Source organism: Aaosphaeria arxii (assembly GCF_010015735.1).
Source record: "Aaosphaeria arxii CBS 175.79 unplaced genomic scaffold BU24scaffold_15, whole genome shotgun sequence".
Taxonomy (NCBI): Eukaryota; Fungi; Ascomycota; class Dothideomycetes; order Pleosporales; genus Aaosphaeria; species Aaosphaeria arxii.
The window spans coordinates 528,733-546,760 of NW_022983488.1; the positions used below are offsets into that span (position 1 = coordinate 528,733).

Consider the following 18,028-nt stretch of genomic DNA (forward strand, 5'->3'; position numbering starts at 1 on the left):
TGAGCGACATTGAAATCGATGCGACATTTTTGTATCCATTGCCCATGTTACCATATTGTGTGTGGCTTTTGCTCTCTCCTTTGTTCGCATGACACGCTGTCAAATATGTCAGAATTCCGCCAGTGGCATGCAAAAGAGCCCTTTCTCAACATCCATTGTTTGCTGGGCGAGGGTCCATACTACGAAAAAGCAACACATAGCCTCCGTTTTGTCGATATTGTGAAGAAACAACTTCACACAGTATCATTGGCTCACGGCCCTGGGTCTTTGGTGTCGATTCAATTGAACGAAGCCGTCTGCGCGACAGCGGATATTGAAAATGAAGATCCTGCAGAGAAGATATTAGTAGCTCTTAAATACGGCATCGCTGTATTGAACAGGCAGACCGCCAACTATGAATACCTTGGTTTATCAGGAAGTAAAGACCCAAGAGTGAGAAGCAATGACGGTGCTGTTGATCCAAACGGTAATTTCTGGGTGGGAACCATGACTGATTTCGGTATGGGGGAGTTTCGGGCAGAAGGTAGGATTACTATTAAACCATTGGCAGATAACACCGTTTACCTAGCTCGCAACATCAAAGTCAATGTTTACATGACACCTGAATGCTGAATCTTTCACAGGATCCCTTTTTCGACATCACGGAACATCAGCGCAGAGAATGTTGTCTGGTCTTACGATACCAAACTCAGTACGCTGGTCAGCAGACGGTAAAACTATGTACTTTACACATACAACAACACGACAGATCTGCGCATTCGACTTTTCAACTCTGGAAAGTTCTATCTCGAACCAGCGCGTTTTATATCACCATAAGGGGCCAGGTGTTCCAGATGGATTTTGCCTTGATGTGAAAGGAAACATTTGGCACGCAATATATGGGGAAGGACGTGTACTTAGAATCAACCCGGGAGGTGTGGTGACTGGGGAGATCAAGGTTCCAACTAACAATGTCACGAGTGTCGAGTTTGCCGGTACGTCGCTTTTCATCACGACAGCAGAGGACATCGAAGGAAGCTCAAGGAGCAAAGATTTGAGTGGCGCATTATTTCAGGTCGATGTGGGGATTTGCGGGTTGGGCCATCATTTGTTCAAAATGAAGCCATCCAATAGCCATGATTAGTGTGAGAGACAGGCAGTATCAAAAGGGATGAATTTACACAATCCACTCTCTTCGCATTGAAAACCAAACATTTCTAACAGGACAAATGAAATGATTAATACTTCAACGTCATGATCTTTGCTTTCCGCCACTCCAAATATTGGGTCTGGTATAACGTAGTTTAACCATTATTATTCTCTCGAAACCTAGATGTAGTGAAGTTTGGGTGAAGAATATACACAACATTACAAAGATAAGAAATAGACTTGTCGAAGACCGCCCGGAATTGACGCCTGTATGAGCTGAACAAATCGCGATGGGAGTCTACCATGTTGCTGTAACACCTGGGCAGATATGCTCCAATTTCTTACTCAATTCTTTCCAGATTCTGTCTTGCAGCTCATCCCCGTCTTTGCCCCTGCACATTCCTGTGAGCTCTACCATCTTGCAGTCAGGTAAATATCGACCGTGAGAATCCGAGCCGGCACTCAGTACGTTAACAAGGATGCACCCTCCCACCTCGGTCGTGCGTGCGAAAGCGGCGGAAAACGCACGGAAGGCGGCACTGTCGTATTCCCTTCTGAGTTCGCTCTTACAAAATCTGCTCATGTAAATTTCCCTATTTGAAGCAAAAATGGTGGGAAACCTACCCCGGACAGACAACATTCACGATCACTCCACTATCTTTGAAAGATGACTGTTCACCAAGATGCTTGGCAATAAGAATGGTGATCAGTTTGGACACGTTGTATCTATCGGCCATATTTGCCGTTCTTTCGTTGTTCAAAGTAGCAAAGATCCGGCCTTCAGGCACCTTGCGTTCTTTGAATGTCGCCAGCTTGTGCAGCTCCGAGGCCAGCAAAGTAAGATGAGACTGCGTATCATATAGCTTGGCCGATTCAGAAAGTTTCGGGTAAAGCAGAAGACTGAGAAGAGTAGTCGAAACGACATTGGTTGTTATCGTTTCTTCGTTGTCTTCCGTCATTCTGAACTCGCGTGTCATGATTGCTGCGTTTGCAAGTACGGCATCGAGGCGTGAAAGTTCCACATTTGCTCTCTTTGCAAATGCTTGTACCGACTCATATGAACTCATGTTTAGTTCCCATACTTCGAGAGTCTGCTGTGAGCATCCAGTGGATCTCACGATGTCACCCGCAGCAGCTTTGCCCTTTTCGATGTTTCGACAAGCCATGATGACGCGTTGTGCGCCGAGTCGCACGATCAATCTAGATGCTTCAAGACCGAGTCCCGTATTACTGCCTGTGATGATCACTGTCTTTCCTTCCCAGGAAGCAGTGGGCTCTGGTACATGAACAAAAAGATGCCGATGTAAAAATCCGGCAAGAAATGACATAGTGACGTGATACAAAGATGGCGACGATGGGTATAATAATAATGAGATATCCAATGTAGACGCTATGTGAAAGAATTCAGTACATATATGGCTTGTCGAAGAAAATAAATTCGAAAGGGCATATCTTCCATTCATATATTGCACCCAGTCTGAACCCAAGGCATCGCGGAAGGATGCGCTAACTGAATAAAGTAAACGAGCTGTGGGGGAGGACGGCTCACAACCATCAGCATTCCCTACGCTTAAATCCGACCGGCCTGGTCCGCCTTGGTCCGTCTACAATAATCAGCAACAATTTCATCTCGTTTACCTTTATGGGATACAAGAACCTACTCCAACAATTCCCACCAACACGAAAATGTCGAAGATGATCTCGGAGCAGGATGACGCTGCTTTCCATGTTTTCTCATCAACGAATGCCAAGTACTCCGATACACGGAGCTACAATAAACGAAAGGTTCACGGCAAAACTAAAGCGGGCTGTGTTAATTGCAAATTGAAGAGGGTCAAGGTACGCATGTCTGAATTCCCAAAAGTTTTCTATTAGTTTGGTGATAACATATTATAAGTGTGATCAAGTAAAACCTTCGTGCATTCGTTGTCAACGAAATTTTAGATCTTGTTCGTACGATCGAGCGAGTATTCATCCGTCCGCATCAGTGCAAAGTTCAAGGTCACTTTCTATACTGAACCAGATGAGTGATGTGGTCGTGATTCCATTCGAAGTCCTCAATGCGCAAGATGGGACGCCATGTATCCATCTTATCAAGCACATCCAAAGAAACTGGGAAGACATATTTCACATGTGTCATTCAGAAGAGATAATACGGTTGTTCAAATCGGAGGTACTCGTGCGCAGTGCAATTCTCGCCCTCGCCGCATGTCATCTGCGCCATGCCTCACCGGGCGTTATCCAACACCGAGTCGCCGAGCATTTTCAACAAAATGTTGCTCTAGAGCACTATCAACGGGTGATTGTCACTCCGAGGTCAGATTTAAGCTTCGCAGCAGCTAAAACGATGGTACTTAGCGCTATATTACTGAATATGCTCACGTTTGCGCTTACACCAGCGGAGTCGGACGAGGTCAGAAACAACGACAATTCCGCATCTTGGATAATCAACAACGAGGAAAATGGCCTGGGTTGGCTTGTTATGCAGGCTAGTCTCCGTGTAATCATGAATTCTTTAATGTCGAAGAAGGTCGAAATTCTCCGCTTTCTTGGACCAATATTCTCCGAGGACTCTAAATCGTGGGTGTTTACGCAGATGCATCGAGGTTTTGAAGAGATACCTGGATCATGGGTGAAAATGTTCCAACTGGAAACGCAGGGAGATGGTTGCGGGCCTGACGATCTGGTGGGATCGCCAATGCGACTCAGCGATGTTTTTGGCCCTAGTTTGATTGTATTGGCACATCTTAAAGACCTCCAGCCGTATCCAGTGAACATCTACAGACATATACAGTTCCTTGCAAAAATCAATCCTGAAATCAGGCGACGGATGCATAATAGAGATGAAAGGGCATTATGGATGTTTGGTTATTGGCTTGGACTAGTCTGCAAATTCAGAAATATTTGGTGGTGTGAAGAAAGGGCTCGTAGAGACTACGAAACAATACGCTCATATTTGATTGGAAAACGCTTGATTGAGCGGGCAGGCGATGAGGGAGAAGTTTGGAGAAAGATGATGGAGCAGTATGAGACCGCCACTTTTTAGACCTTCGAACTAATTGCGGCTGTACCTTGATGTCCGTTTTATATGCTATGGCAAGAGAGCCGGAGGTGGCATGATGGATCAAGTAGTCCCAAACTAATATTTACGATAGGATAAGGTACAATGATATCCAGTGGTTGGTTACGATACATTTAGTAATATTCTGCACAGCTACGAACTAGTACAATCTCATGTTTCCAAAGATTCGGACCGGACCTTCTCTTCCATTGAGGATATCTTGTCTTTGGAGAACACCATCTCTTTCGAGACCGATGGCGAGATAGGTGAAGATGGCGGGCTATTGATGAAAGTTCTCTCTGTTTCTGCTTTCCTGAGTTTAAACTCGTATTCTTTCTCACTTATTGATGACGGTGACGGAAGTGACTCGACTGGGAGATCCGATAATTTCTCGTTGGCACCAGTGAGCGGGACGTCCTTGTTCAACTGTGTCCAAGTACCCTCCCCACGAGCTTCATATGCACGTCTCTGGAGCTGCAAGACACCATCCTGGATCCACCGATCTATTCGCGGGGCCAGAGCCTTTCTAAAATTGCTGAGGTAGATCAGGAATTTTAGTAAGAGCATGTCCACGAACACAATGAAACACGATAAAGTGACAATGAATACAAGGCCAAATACGCTGATGTTCCTTGGAATCGTTAGCGGATGTTTCAACTTCAGAGACGGACAACCTACACAAAGCCACCATCCTTTCTCATCATTACTAGCCCACAGAGCGCTTTCTCGCCCTGTGTTCGAGGCTGAAGATGATATTCCTGGGCCTGCGGATCACGAACAATGGCACCAATTGCATAATCAGTAACAATCACTTGGATGGAAGCAAAGACATATGACATCCAGCCTTTGACTTCAATTGTCCATTGGTCGTCGGGTAGCCTGGAGTGCATTTCGTGACCACCAGGTGACAGTCTTGTAGTGGCATTCAAAATGGCACTGTTGGATATGGGCGTAAGATAACTTGCACTGACTAGAAGATCGAGAGCTGACAATTGAACGGCGGAAGCTTGGGGGAATTCTTTCGCGGTCAGATTGTTGGGAAGACTTCCCAGTTCCGTACAAACGTCACCTGATGAAGATGCAGCGCAGTATTGATGCTTTATTATATCGTTAGATTAGTAGTAGAAATATCGTTAGAACGTACCTGCTCAATACAACCTACTACCGACATCGGCTGGTCTGCGACATAAAATGTACCCTTGGTGTACTTTTGAGGCGAGTCCCGTTGGATTTTTCGATGAGCAGAGAACATGAGGTCGTCTATGGGCTGCCTGTATGTAATAGAATTCATCGTGACGTAAATCAAAGCAACATCGGCATCGTCACGCTCCATCTCTTGAATAGGTTCGAAAAAGTTACCATTCTCTTTGCGCGCCGCGTTCGAGTAGTGTGTCCAGCCGCTATTGGATGGTCAAATTGTCTTGTCGCAGAAACGAAGGGTAGTCAACACTCACGTCAAACCATAAACGTACGTCCGATTGGCTCGGGCAAAGCTTACAATGCCTGAGGTGTTCTTCCAGTCAGATAAGAACGACCTTGTGCCATAATGTATCATGAGCAACTGTTCTCCCGGAAGCGGTTCTTGGCTGGTAATGTCCCACATAACACCCGGGGCTAGGTCGTTCGCCTCGACGACTGATGTCCGATTATCTAGAGGAAGAAGCCCACATGTAGTCCTTCGACGATAGGCAACTCGATCACTCTTCGGCAAGTTCATACCAAATTGATTCAGATCTACAAGCCCTGAGTCGAATGTAATGGCAGGTGTCGATGTTGGACTGCGGGATGCACAAATGTCGGAGGCGAACGGGCACGCCGAATCTTCTCGCTTCAGAGGTATTTGGGGACGAACAAATACACTACATCGAGCGGAACTCGACTTCCCATTCCCGTAACACTCTCGCGCATATGACTCAGAGACTGAGTTCACCGATGAAATATAGCTTGACTCCCATTTAGGTTCTGTCAGGTTAAGAGGACCACATGAAGGACTCTTGACAAGTACATTCAGGTCCGAGCTTGTCACAACGTAGGATGAAGATATACTGGCTACGAAGGATCCAAGTGCGCAGACCAGTGCGAGCAGGATTGTCGCTAGGGTGGCAACAGTAGCCTTTTCAGTGCGTGTTCTCCATGACCACCATAGCTTTGTAGTATCCGCTATCAATGAAGTCGGTGTTGGCAGTGTGCGGAGTAGAGCTTGCTGCTGTCGATGGAGACCATCAGTTTCTCGACCATTCGCCCGCCATTGATGAAATGCGAAGGTGATTAAATGCCATAGATGCGCAGTGCCTGTTCTTGTTAGCGATGATTTTACTGGATCCGTCGATACCAACCCATAGATGACAGAACTGCCAGTATCGCAATGACAAGAATGCCCGTCCTTGTGTCTGTTGTGATCACTTGCCCCATCACTGATCCATGGTCGAGATTGGTCCAGACACCCCTCTTGACGAGGTTGCTATTCAGTTCAGACATTTTTGCCGTTCAACGAAAGAGTCGAGCGCAGACCAGGCGATCATAAGGCTTCAAAGTTGACAACAGCTTGAGGGAAGTAGGGTCATTAATACACCTACAATTATTGGTGTGCATTATACCCAAGATGCGGTTGATTTCCAGAAGCGGACCCAATATCTTCCGAATTTTCGAAAAAGGGCTTGTCAAGAGACCCCTCCTGGTCTGTCCACACGCTGTCAGCAATCTAAGTTTGCATTCACAGGCGCAACACAGCTCAGTATTAGCAGCAAGGATGCAGGGATTCGGGGGCCATTTATTGCTACTTGGCTAGAACCCTGGTAGCTCACATTGTCCCGACATCGATAGCTTCAGTCATCACTCCTCGGTTGTGAACCTACTTCTACTCAGTATGTACCAATTTGTCCCCTCAAAGTCAAAGTGAAGCAAAAGGGTGACCTCAGTACAAACAATGCGAAAATGGTAGCACAGTTCAAGTGCTGGTGCAGCCATCTGCCAATGCCTACAATCTTTGCTTGTACACACTAATATATCTCGAAACGTCGCCCCATGTGTTTGAAGATGAGATCCAATTCGGCGTGTGTTATAGTGGTGCAGAGATCTAAAGAGCCCCCATGAGACGGGCGAAATGGGGAGCGGGAGGACGCGAGTGGGGCTGGAATCCATCCCGCTGCAGTTCGGGACTTTTCCTGCTTACCTCCCCGGACCAGACGAGTAACAACCCAGAAACATCTGCGGGGATGTTTCCAATTAGAACCTTGATCCGCTCTTATCGTATCGTGCATCTTTTTTCTTCGCGCACAGTCCCTAGCATTATTGGCAATCTAGACGTAGCTCAGAGAAGCAGGTGCCGCTGTCATGCTCGATTGACTTAACATAGCACGACGGACATTGGGGGTGCCCATATTTACTCGTCTATGATAATAATACCAGAACTAGCGACTGTCTATTCGTGTACAGAGTTGATTAGAGACGCGACGACGGCCAAGAGAAACCAACTGTTGTGTATGTCAAAATCACCCCTTGAAGGGAGGTGGTATACTATTTTTGATGTTGCTACTTGTCCCCCCGCCCCCAATTTGGCATATCCGAGCCGTTCTCGTCTACCCACGTCCAACGTAACTGCTGTTCTATTTTGTCCAGTTCTTCAGTTCACGAATAAATTCATGCAGCAGGTGCGCTATAGATAGGGCGCTGTTGTTTCTCTGTTCCTGCATCAATATCTGTTGCCGTGCATGATATCTGACATTAGTGCACATGTACAGGCCCGAGAGTTCAAGAACGTCGATAATGTTGCTATTAATAGCACCTGCTACGTCGGTTTTTAACGCTCTATCCAGTTACTAAATACAACTGCTTGAGCACCGGCCGGTGAAGGCAATGAACACCAAGTTACACTTCATACCTGTCTGATTCATGCTCCACGGGACGATAAGTGAAATAATCAAACTTGGCCACACGCCCAGTGCCATTGATGTCGGAGCATGCGACCCCAACAAAAGCACCGGTAAAGCTTCCATGTGCTTGATGACCTCCGCATTCATCGCAAAGAATGGAGGCGTCGTAGATGCGCCCAATTTCCTGCACTTCTGACTGTTCGCCTAAGCCGTAATAAAATTGGAGCTGCTTCCCTCGAATGCTGAGAGTCAATTTGATCTTCCCGTCATTTGGTATTTTGACCGGATCAGACAATGGCAAGCTCATTTTGCCTTCTGGCCAGGAGGCCTCGGAACTTAGAATCAGGAGCTCGCGTTGGCCGTCCGAATCTGCGGTTATGGTGATATAAAAGTAGTTGTAGCGGCAGTAGTACGCAGTCAGCCCAGCAAACTCCCTTTCGTCAGTCGGTGAGAAGTCAACTACTGTCTCCGCGTCGTACGAAAAGTGTGTTTGACGGCGTGCAACAAGCGATTGTTCAAACCAAGACCCAATTGATTCACGGCCGGTGAGTTGCAGTTGCCTGTCCTTGATCTGGAAAATGCGCTCAGGTTCTGGGGTACGTAACCATTGGAAATCTGAGTGGAGGCCATTGGTGCCGTCGAACGTGTAATGTTTCTCAGCCCAGTAATTAGAATCATCATGTGTACCAGGCAGATCTACATGCAACGATGGAACAGGTCCATTCTTCACGTACAACCAGTCATCTTCACTCCAATATGCCTCTTGTATGGCGGTTTCGCGCCCAAGAACACAGCGTCGTCGTTGGGTGGTAGGTCGACCGCTCAGATGGACCAAGTACGTCTTTCCGTCGGGGGTGTCTACGATATCTCCATGACCAGCTCTCTGTAGGGCGGCAAATGGTGCATTTGCAGAGGAAAGAATCGGGTTTTGGGGGTGAACCTCATATGGACCCCAGATATCACGCGAACGCGCTAGTGTACAAGCATGGTCGTAAGCTGTACCACCTTCAGCTGTGAGCAGGTAGTACCATCCATTACGTTTGTAGAGATGCGGTCCTTCTACTAAATCCAATTTCGTTCCAGCAAAGATGTTTTTCGTTGGCCCGATCAGTCTCTCGGTTATTGGATCCCATTGTTGTAGCCTAATGCCGGCAAAGAATCGTGGCCGCCGGCGGTGGTCCTGCAGCATGTTGATGAACCACTTCTTCCCATCATTGTCGTGGAAAAGAGATGGGTCAAATCCCGATGAATTAACGTAGATCCCGTCTGACCAAGGTCCTTCAATAGATTCGGAATGAACAATGTAGTTATGGGTATCCTTAAAGGAGTTATCCTTTTGCTTCACGTCCGTATAAACCAGCCAGAAGCGTTCGCCATCGTGTGTCAGACAAGGCGCCCAAACCCCGCAGCTGTCAGGATCTCCCCGCATGTCCAACTGAGCTTTCCGGTTGAGCGGTCTGGCTACAAGGCTCCAATTTGCGAGATCTGTTGAATGATGGATTTGAACACCAGGAAACCATTCGAATGTTGACGTAGCAATGTAGTAATTTTCTCCCACCCTCAAGATCGAGGGATCAGGATTGAACCCTGGGAGGATAGGATTTCGTACCAATGGCATTCTGATGATCCGTCTCGACGCTCGGGAATGAAGAAATTGTATGAGTTGTCTAAGGTTCGTGGTTTTGAAATACCTTTTTCCAATTGCTCATCGGATGTACATGAATTTCATACTTCCTAGGTCTTACAGACTTTATCCGGGACAGGACCCGCCCCCACCACCCCGCCACGCTACTTAATATCCACCGGTTAACTTTGATTTAAATTAGTATCGCGATCCGAATTAGAATACAACGTTCAAATGTGGAATGATCTTGTTAGTCCAATTGACGGAAATTTGTGCTTCTCTTGGGGAGGGATATTATGTGTATCTCTTTTATTTTTCGCTTGGCCTGTTTCTATCAGGGACCATGAGGCATTGGATCTGGAGTATGTCGGGCCTATGTATAGCATGAATACAATATTTTAGTTTGAAAACAGATGCATAATTGGATGAAAATTTGCTTGACACTCAAACTTGTCACATAAAACGCAAGCTGAGAACTCAGACCACAAATGAGGGGATTGTTGTGATACTAGCATTTGACTATATGCTCACAAGTCTACCCAGGAAAATGACTTGTCAGCTGTTATTATTATTTTTGCGCCTGGATCTCGCGAGAGAGAGTTTGAGGACACAGATAGGTTACGACTCTGAGCTGGTCTTTTTGAAGCGCACAGCTAACGTAGAAGTGAATATCGCATTGGCTTTCCAGGAAGGATTGTCCACTACACGAGTGTTAAAGAGTTATCACTTTGCTACCCGGATAAAATAGACTTACTATATTTTTTCCAGTGCTTTCTCATAATTGTCGACCTGCGGTAGCATTTCTTTCGCGTTCCTGCGAGTTGAGAAATACTGTCTTAATCTTTCCAGTACTTCTGCGTCGCTCTTGCAAAAGGAAGCTGGGGAGATGTACACTTTTGGAGTCGTGGGTTTTCCTGCCTTGACTGTGAAATAAAATCCAGGACCCGCGCGTTCTGCACCACCGGTGGGTAAAGTATCCGGGGCATCCCCGATGAAGATTCTCCAGAAGTCCTTAACATCTTGAATAGCTTCGTCGCTGTACATCGACAAGTCATATCGGCCACCCAGAGTCAGAGCATCCATGAGGTACTCAACCGTAGTGTTGGGTGCTCGCGTATAAATCTTAATCCTAGACTCTCGAGGTGATATTAGATCAAATGAGAAGATTCCGGTCTCCATCTTCCATTTCCCATACGCCTCTTGCAAATATTCTAGCAGTGGCTCTGGTCGGAGAGAATTCCACTGTTCAGATGGCAGTTGTTTCATTGCCCTAGACATGACCTCGAAGTTCGAAATTCCAAGCTCTTGTGCCTTCAAACCAAGGAACACATAAAGCTTGATGATTGGCTTACTTCTGTCAATATCCCGTGTCACAAATGTTCCAGCCACGGGTGCAAGCTCGAAGTCGAGCTTCTCCGACATCTGGACGCGCTCAAGATCATTCGGTAGTAGTTTGCCAATGAAGTGATGATACCATTCGAGGTCGAGGCCGTCCACGAGTCCTTGATTATCAAGGTGCTTGATCCAATTGTCGGTTGCATAGCGGTTGAAAGGGTCAGACTTCGTGCCAGCCAACGGTCCAATAGGTTCGAAGCATGTTCGTATGACCCCTTTCCCATCTAGGCCCCATTCCCAGCTGAGATCAAGAGGTGTGCCGTCGGGCGTTTGCGGGCTACGCCATCGCAAATTCCCATTGGAGTCTGGTGCAGGACCTAGCTCGGGAACTACGTGAAGCCCAAAGAAAAGGAGCTCATTGTATTGCTCCGCCTTATTGTATCCAGCGTATTTGAGCAGGTCTGCCAGCTGACTTCCGGTTTTATCCCACCAGAATTGATGGTCTGTTTTTCGAAACGAGATAATGGAGTTGATAGTTTCGGTAACCTCTTTATCGGAGGATCTTGCGGCAGGTTCTGCAGTATTTGATTCATGCATTAAACCTTTGGAAGCATCAAGACCTCCATCGCTACCACCACTGCACTGAATGCTTCCGCTACCACTGGCATGAATGTCGCTCTCAGCTCTGACTCCATTCTCCCGGTTGTGATTGGCGACCTCTACTGTTTCGATCACGACCATGATCAAGTTGATAAGATTGTAAGAGGTTTGTAGATGTTTCGTTGACTAGATCTCTGCGAGAAAAGCTTGCCATAGCAGATACTTATATCGCTTGAGAGAATAACGACGCAGAATTAATTGCTAGTAGACAACGCAACACCTTCCAAAAACATCGACAGACCCTTTGAAATATATGCACATTGATCCTTTCGCTCCTTCTAGAAACACACCTAATATCTGTTGTTACATGCACAACGCATGTAATATACCCTGTGGTAGATAAATGATTGCGGCTCTGGCCTTGGGTTGCAAGTTCAGTGGATATTATCGGATTACCTTGAGTATTCGCCCGTAAGCGCTGTGTTACAATCAGTTCATGGTTCGGGAAGGATTGAGGCAGTCTGTTTTGGCTCTTTGATCTGCTAAAACGATTGGCTATAGCCGCGAATCCCTCAGCAAAGAACTACTCGTATCCAGTAAGCGAAATCCTTCCGTGTCCTGACCTTCCATTTCCATCATCGGCCGAGTAGTGGATCTTTGTTGGTTTTCTGCATACAAATGTTGTTGCTCTTCGATTATACCCTAACTAGTGTACATTTGGGTAAGAGCAAGCTTTTGCTATCTGCAGACAAGAAAGTCTAAGCAGGGTAAGCATTCCGCCACCTACGCGTACGCAAGCCCTACATGCATCCTAATATGCCTCATGATATTAGTGTCTGACGCACTTCAGGGGGTTATTAGTCCCGGACCCTTTGTTGCACTCAATCAGCTACTCAATAGGGACTGTCAGGCAACTGCGCCGCAATACTCTCATTAGCCTATGTGTGAATGATGACTTCCTAACTGCTCTGCCAGGCACGATGGAACGAGAATTTCTACTCCAGAACGTGTTACAAGTTAGCATCCGCAACAGAAGGCAAGAGCAAGAGCTTTAAATATTCAACCGAGGGACAGACATCCGTAAGCATGAAGTTCCCTTTAAGAAGCGATCAGATTTCCGATTGACCCTCTGAATCGCGACGTACCTGGGCACCTAAGTCGGATCAATTGATTGAAATGGATTGCATCTGTATTTCTAAGATTCATCAAAATCTATCAAATTTACGAATACCAACAAAATTCGAGCAAGTATGTACCTCCCATATCAGGTTACTATCTGCAGCAGTGATCGGTGGGTGGAAGTTATTAAACTCTTTTTACGTAGCACGAAGTTTATAGCACCTGATTTCAACGGAGAGTGGGTTTGCCTGTTTCACGTTTGGCACCCAATCAGAGACCATTAACGGCTCTCCTACAGCCAAACAGGCCGCCTAAGTCAGCGGGGTTTACGCGTAGTAGTATAGGCAAGTTGTAGTATGTCAGCAGGGGATAGAACCTTGTTCCTCGCTTCAAATGACAACCTTGGTGCTCTGGTAAATCATTCTAGATATGAGAACTCTGTAAAGCTCTGCATAGTATATGTTTGATCTACGTATGCGGGCATCTGATTATCGAGAAATAATGCTAGAATAGCATTTATCTATGTTACTGGCTTGCGGAAAAGAGGAGCATCAGGCTCACACACAGTTCCAGGCTCTGGCAAAGTGCCATTGACAAAATAATCCGCGATATACTTGGAGGTGCAAGACGACGGCTGCGCAAATGTCATGTGCTAGGTAGTATTAGCATCGTAGCAAGGAAGGCCGATCGCGTAGAACTCACTCCATGCCCATTGTGCTGAAGCACTACTGATCCCTCGAACCCCTCGGACATGTTGTACGCCGATTTAAGTGGGGTAACAGGATCCCAAGTGTTCCCAATAAACAGCGCTGGAAAGTTCGTCTTAGCGTAGAATTGTCCATTGTATCGCTCTTTAGCCTTGAATCCCCATTGTGCACAAGCTGACATTGTAAATGAGGGATTATCTCCAAATCTGGCGCTTGTCTTGTAAAGTCGGTCCTCGAGTTCGACATTGACAGGGCCAAGTGTTTCGGATCGTGGGAATTTGTCGCTGCACCGAACAGCGGGGAGCGTCTCGGCCATTGTTGGAACCTCGAAAGCGTGATCTTCGGCCAATAATGCTGAAAGTGCTGTAACGTTCCGTACAAGCACAGCCTCTAATGTTGTTGCAAACCTGGAGTATGATACTGGATTGTAAATGTCGGCAAAGAAGTTGCGTCTGACCAGATTATAGTCGATAATAGAGTGGCCTGCTGAGAAAGGGTTGAGCTTGAGATCGTCGAGCATGTGATCCATCTTTGCCGCGAGTTCACCAGCCGACGGAGCATGTCGTGACAATGCACAAGTATCTGGATTTTCCATACATGCTTTGAGGAACTCGTTCCAAGTAACGTCAAAATCAGTATACATCTCGGGATCACCACTTGTGGATTGTTAGCTATGAGTATGGTCCACTTCACGGAGAACATACAAGGTGTGATAGTACTCGTGACTGTTTTGAACCCCGTCTAAGACCGCTCTGTAGATGCGATCTGGGAACATGGACAGCGCAGTAGCACCAAGCACAGTGCCGTATGACATGCCTATATTCCGTCAGAGAGATGAAATGCATCAAAAGCGTTCCACTTTACCCCAGTACTGCAACCTTCCCTCTTCATCGAGATTATCAAGGATCCGAAACATATCTCTAATCGTGAATGCCGTACCGACATACTCGCCGGTTGCGTTCTGCATCTGCTTACATTGATCGGCAAAAAGCTTTCCTTCTGCAAAGGCGCGGCCAAGAGCACTTCCATCAGCAGTAGCGTTGGCCAGGGGATTGTGGAGGGCAACATCAGCCAAAGCACGATCGGTTGAATTCTCGTAGCAACTGAAGCTAAGAGTGTTTCCTGTTCCCCTGAGAAAAGTCAGTGAGCATGTTTGTTTATGACAATTGAAGGAGCTCCTTTGCAATTACCGAGGATTCCAGCTAATGAGATCATGATAACCACCAGTAATACTGCGTGTATAGTCAGTATTGATTCATCAGATTCTCGTTCTCTACAAGGAGGCCTACGGTTGGATATTGGAAGCTGACCCTGCCATGTTGGTGAGTCCATCACCACCAGGCCCGCCAAAATTGAAAAAGATGCTCCCTTTCCTCGGTTCCTTTGTAGCGGGGACTCGTATAATCTCAAGATTAATCCTTTGACTGGATGAATTATTGGTGTAGTCCAATGGGACACTCAAGGTACCGCATTCGAATGTTCTATTGCTATTGTCGAGTTCGTGGAGCTCCTGCGGGCAGACTCTCCATGTTATACCATTCTGTTGGCGAACATATTGGTTGTTTGTTGATGACCACGCTTTGGTACTTGCAAAGAAAAAGAAGGTAAGGGCATACAGATTTCTCAACATGTTGGCAAACGTATTGCAAAAAATTATATTTGCCTTTCTACAACAGCTTTTACTATGGGGAGCAGCAGTATAGATATACATCCAGATCCGTTCTTAGGGGGGCCTACTTTGGGGGGAAAGTAGTGACCATTCGCCACAAACGTCATCAAGAATCCATCTTGAACTGGGATCAAGTTGATCTCACTATTAAGACTTGCGGGCTATGCAAACCATGGTAACTATGAAGAAATTAAGGTTCGACTTCCCTGAAACTAGCAGAAAGCGGCAATCTGTAAGCGTTGCTGACATCTGTATAGTGTGCTGGCTGTGACGCAACGATCCCGATAGAACGCACCATCGTATTGAAATGGAAAACGGCATGGTTGATATAGGTATCCATCATTTGCATGACGCAGGGGGTTTCACCAGCTAACAAGCTTGGAAATTACCTCTGCTACTAGCGCTTTACTTACGTTTTCTTACTGTGAGTTTTTCCAATTATAGTATCATTGCGCGCTGGTCCAAACAGTCAAAACTGCAGAGCATTGCTATGTATAAAATCCACAGACCAGAGGTTCTAATCAGGCAATACCTGTACATAAAAGCATCAGAATGATACTATATGATCCATGATCCGGTAGAGACAAAGATTGAGGAGCTCGCTTCAAAAGTAATATCTAGATCATTTGCTCTATCGTACAATCTTGTGTTATTCTCATTGTCGATCATTTTGATTGAAAGAGATTCATTGTGATGCGTCATATTCCGGCGCAACAATGTAACCTTCTAAGAAGGTCTCCAAGTCCTTCCAATCCGCTAGGTTTAGTAAACCCATGTAATGCTGTACTTGAGACTCTAATAGTTCTTTGTTCCTGGATGTTATGCAACCGACCAAAATGGACCACAAATGTAATTTTAGTAGTAATGCATTACGGACTGTTGGGCAGATGGGTTCAATATCTCGCACAATCTCTAGAAACTTCTTGTATAGGCTTACAGTGAACGCTGCTTCCTGTGTAAAAGCTCGAAAATAATACGACGTAGAGATCAAGGCGGCAATTCTGGCCACCTGAATAATTCGGATACTAATGACGTCTGGTGATGGATCATTTGACGATGGTAGTTGGATGGAAAGTAGGCAATGTTCGATAGTGGACAAGATCTGTGTGAAGCAGATGATGGAAGTTGTCGAACTAGTCAAGGAACCTTTGGATTCCAGATACCGAAATACGAGCTCAGAGATTGACCGGACAAGGTAATCTAGCGTTGTAGTCATATCGGTGTAGTCAATGAAGTATGATCGTTTGGAAAACGATAGAAGGAATGGGTCAGTATTCGACAAATGCTGGACAGGTCTTTCCAACCGAGGAATAGACAGTGTAATGGTAGAGGAGATTAAGTCGCTGCTGGTTGGAGTTAGCGACGAGAAGGGCTGCACAAGAAGCTCACTCTTACACGGAAAGAATCATCGCTAGAGCACCATCCCAACCAAGAGCCTGCAGACCGCCTCTTATCCTGACCATCCTTTGAAGTGCTTCCCAGTGAACAAGTGTGTCCCGAAAGTCCCCGGTTATATTCTTTCACAGAATTAGCTATGCAAGGTCTAAGCCAAAACAAGAGAAAGTCTTACTCCAGTAGCTGCCAGCAACCCAGCAGCGGCAATGGTGCTGTCATCGGCGATCTGGTCTGAGTTTCCCAGCCGCTGCGCAAGTTGACGTACTGTCTCATTATAGTAAATGAGAGTGGCAGAACTGTGTCTGTCGTAATGTACGCTGGTATGATACAAGATCGCAGTAAGGATCAAAGGATCAGCAAGGGCATTGCGTGCGAAGATGACACTGAAAGGATTTTTGGTGACATCTTTTCCAAGCGGCTGAATAACGACCGAGGTCGTATAGACGACTATTGGTTTGAGCACATAGGCAATTTTATAAATCAAATGTGCACTTACAGCGGGTAAAGAGTTCGATGTACTCATGGGTCGATTGTAATGTAGTAGACACAAAGGGATCGAAAGCGACGATGGGTCCAATGTCGACTAGGGTGGCTCGCCATCGAAACCCCAAAGACCAATCGGCTTCACTATTGAGTGAAATGTCCGAGGAATCCTCTCCTGTTTGATTGCTGGATCCTGGACTCTGAGAACAAACACAACCATGCTTCTTATGTCTATCGGCCGTGTACTCGTTGACAAGACTAAATCTTTGGTTCCTTCGGAATGTTCTCATGGCGGCCATCCTGATTACACGAGCATTTTCCTTCTTTGATTTTGCATCATTTGCAGCAAGTATGAACTGGAATTGTTTAGACATAATGTACTGGCTGTGCTGATCAATATTGGTTGGCCTAGTCGTAACGACTTGTTGCTCAATGTAGCCTTCGAATTTTGAATTATGCACCTATTTCTTTTCCTGTAACCGTGGCTAGCCATAGGACGCCCCGGAGAGCTGCAAAGAAAGTATGAATTTTTGCTATTGATAGCGATTGATTATTCTCGATCGGAATGTATCAGTTGGATTATTCAAATATATCCAGAAGTATTTTATCTGTCGACCCAATCTACCAAGTATATACCTGATTGGGCGAGTGCTCTCCTTGGCAGGCTGTGGCTCTGCTTCTCCTGTTAAGGTTAAAAGTCAGGCTTACTATGTAAGGCCTCCAAACCACATTGAGAGGCTTTTTCAACTCGCCGGAATACTATATCCATTTACGGGAATTGCTATCCTTGGCAGCCTTCACCAGTCTCTACTTCTGCTTCAGTAATACCTGATGGAGCTTGTTGAATTCACATTATATGCGAAGAGGCGGTGACAAACAGGAGCTTACATCGTACTCCGCCATCCGGACGCATCTACTCCGATAGTTAGTCTACTGAAGGTTAATGGCCTGGTAAAAAGCTCTTGCTAGAGCACAACACCTACACTATACGATGTTTGCACAATAAGTTTAGTAGACAATATAGAACACACTGCG

At 46.1% G+C, this 18,028-nt stretch overlaps 9 protein-coding genes across 9 annotated transcripts; 3 read left to right on the plus strand and 6 right to left on the minus strand.

Annotated features, from left to right (window-relative positions):
- Positions 1-105: 105 nt before the first annotated feature.
- On the plus strand, positions 106-1,123 carry BU24DRAFT_359196 (uncharacterized protein; the record flags this gene model as incomplete). The annotated part of the gene is made up of 2 exons (XM_033524029.1): positions 106-523; positions 624-1,123. The coding sequence occupies 2 exons, from the start codon at positions 106-108 to the stop codon at positions 1,121-1,123; spliced, it is 918 nt and encodes a 305-aa protein (XP_033377444.1).
- A 269-nt stretch (positions 1,124-1,392) lies between these two features.
- Positions 1,393-2,456, minus strand: BU24DRAFT_474600 (putative short-chain dehydrogenase; the record flags this gene model as incomplete). Its single annotated transcript, XM_033532853.1, has 2 exons — positions 1,393-1,703; positions 1,753-2,456. The coding sequence occupies 2 exons, from the start codon at positions 2,454-2,456 to the stop codon at positions 1,427-1,429; spliced, it is 981 nt and encodes a 326-aa protein (XP_033377445.1). The 3' UTR covers positions 1,393-1,426.
- A 301-nt stretch (positions 2,457-2,757) lies between these two features.
- On the plus strand, positions 2,758-4,267 carry BU24DRAFT_90842 (uncharacterized protein). Its single transcript, XM_033534786.1, has 2 exons — positions 2,758-2,967; positions 3,026-4,267. Exons 1-2 carry the CDS (start codon positions 2,815-2,817, stop codon positions 4,172-4,174), a joined length of 1,302 nt encoding a protein of 433 aa, XP_033377446.1. The 5' UTR covers positions 2,758-2,814; the 3' UTR covers positions 4,175-4,267.
- Positions 4,268-4,360: 93 nt separating this feature from the next.
- On the minus strand, positions 4,361-6,667 carry BU24DRAFT_402484 (uncharacterized protein; the record flags this gene model as incomplete). The annotated part of the gene is made up of 5 exons (XM_033525527.1): positions 4,361-4,846; positions 4,870-5,258; positions 5,345-5,589; positions 5,644-6,481; positions 6,526-6,667. The coding sequence occupies 5 exons, from the start codon at positions 6,665-6,667 to the stop codon at positions 4,361-4,363; spliced, it is 2,100 nt and encodes a 699-aa protein (XP_033377447.1).
- Positions 6,668-7,975: 1,308 nt separating this feature from the next.
- Positions 7,976-9,763, minus strand: BU24DRAFT_429038 (glycoside hydrolase family 43 protein). The gene has a single exon (XM_033529631.1). The coding sequence runs from the start codon at positions 9,677-9,679 to the stop codon at positions 8,057-8,059; it is 1,623 nt and encodes a 540-aa protein (XP_033377448.1). The 5' UTR covers positions 9,680-9,763; the 3' UTR covers positions 7,976-8,056.
- An 84-nt stretch (positions 9,764-9,847) lies between these two features.
- Positions 9,848-10,170, plus strand: BU24DRAFT_90857 (uncharacterized protein). The gene has a single exon (XM_033534787.1). The coding sequence runs from the start codon at positions 9,920-9,922 to the stop codon at positions 10,085-10,087; it is 168 nt and encodes a 55-aa protein (XP_033377449.1). The 5' UTR covers positions 9,848-9,919; the 3' UTR covers positions 10,088-10,170.
- Positions 10,171-10,253: 83 nt separating this feature from the next.
- On the minus strand, positions 10,254-11,617 carry BU24DRAFT_359217 (aromatic prenyltransferase; the record flags this gene model as incomplete). The annotated part of the gene is made up of 2 exons (XM_033524033.1): positions 10,254-10,386; positions 10,440-11,617. 2 exons carry the CDS (start codon positions 11,615-11,617, stop codon positions 10,254-10,256), a joined length of 1,311 nt encoding a protein of 436 aa, XP_033377450.1.
- Positions 11,618-13,259: 1,642 nt separating this feature from the next.
- Positions 13,260-15,076, minus strand: BU24DRAFT_359054 (uncharacterized protein; the record flags this gene model as incomplete). Its single annotated transcript, XM_033524021.1, has 6 exons — positions 13,260-13,391; positions 13,442-14,102; positions 14,151-14,262; positions 14,311-14,576; positions 14,637-14,678; positions 14,736-15,076. The coding sequence occupies 6 exons, from the start codon at positions 15,074-15,076 to the stop codon at positions 13,260-13,262; spliced, it is 1,554 nt and encodes a 517-aa protein (XP_033377451.1).
- Positions 15,077-15,800: 724 nt separating this feature from the next.
- Positions 15,801-17,367, minus strand: BU24DRAFT_415457 (uncharacterized protein; the record flags this gene model as incomplete). The annotated part of the gene is made up of 4 exons (XM_033526294.1): positions 15,801-16,458; positions 16,511-16,632; positions 16,686-16,957; positions 17,007-17,367. The coding sequence occupies 4 exons, from the start codon at positions 17,365-17,367 to the stop codon at positions 15,801-15,803; spliced, it is 1,413 nt and encodes a 470-aa protein (XP_033377452.1).
- Positions 17,368-18,028: the final 661 nt, after the last annotated feature.

What these genes read in the sequence shown, in the direction of transcription:
- BU24DRAFT_90857 (XM_033534787.1), top strand. Translation starts at nt 9,920, where the DNA reads ATGTGGAATGATCTTGTTAGTCCAATTGACGGAAATTTGTGCTTCTCT.
- BU24DRAFT_429038 (XM_033529631.1), bottom strand. Translation starts at nt 9,679, where the DNA reads ATGCCATTGGTACGAAATCCTATCCTCCCAGGGTTCAATCCTGATCCC.
- BU24DRAFT_90842 (XM_033534786.1), top strand. Translation starts at nt 2,815, where the DNA reads ATGTCGAAGATGATCTCGGAGCAGGATGACGCTGCTTTCCATGTTTTC. An exon ending in GCAAATTGAAGAGGGTCAAG is followed by an intron (nt 2,968 to 3,025) that starts GTACGCATGTCT and finishes ACATATTATAAG; the next exon opens with TGTGATCAAGTAAAACCTTC.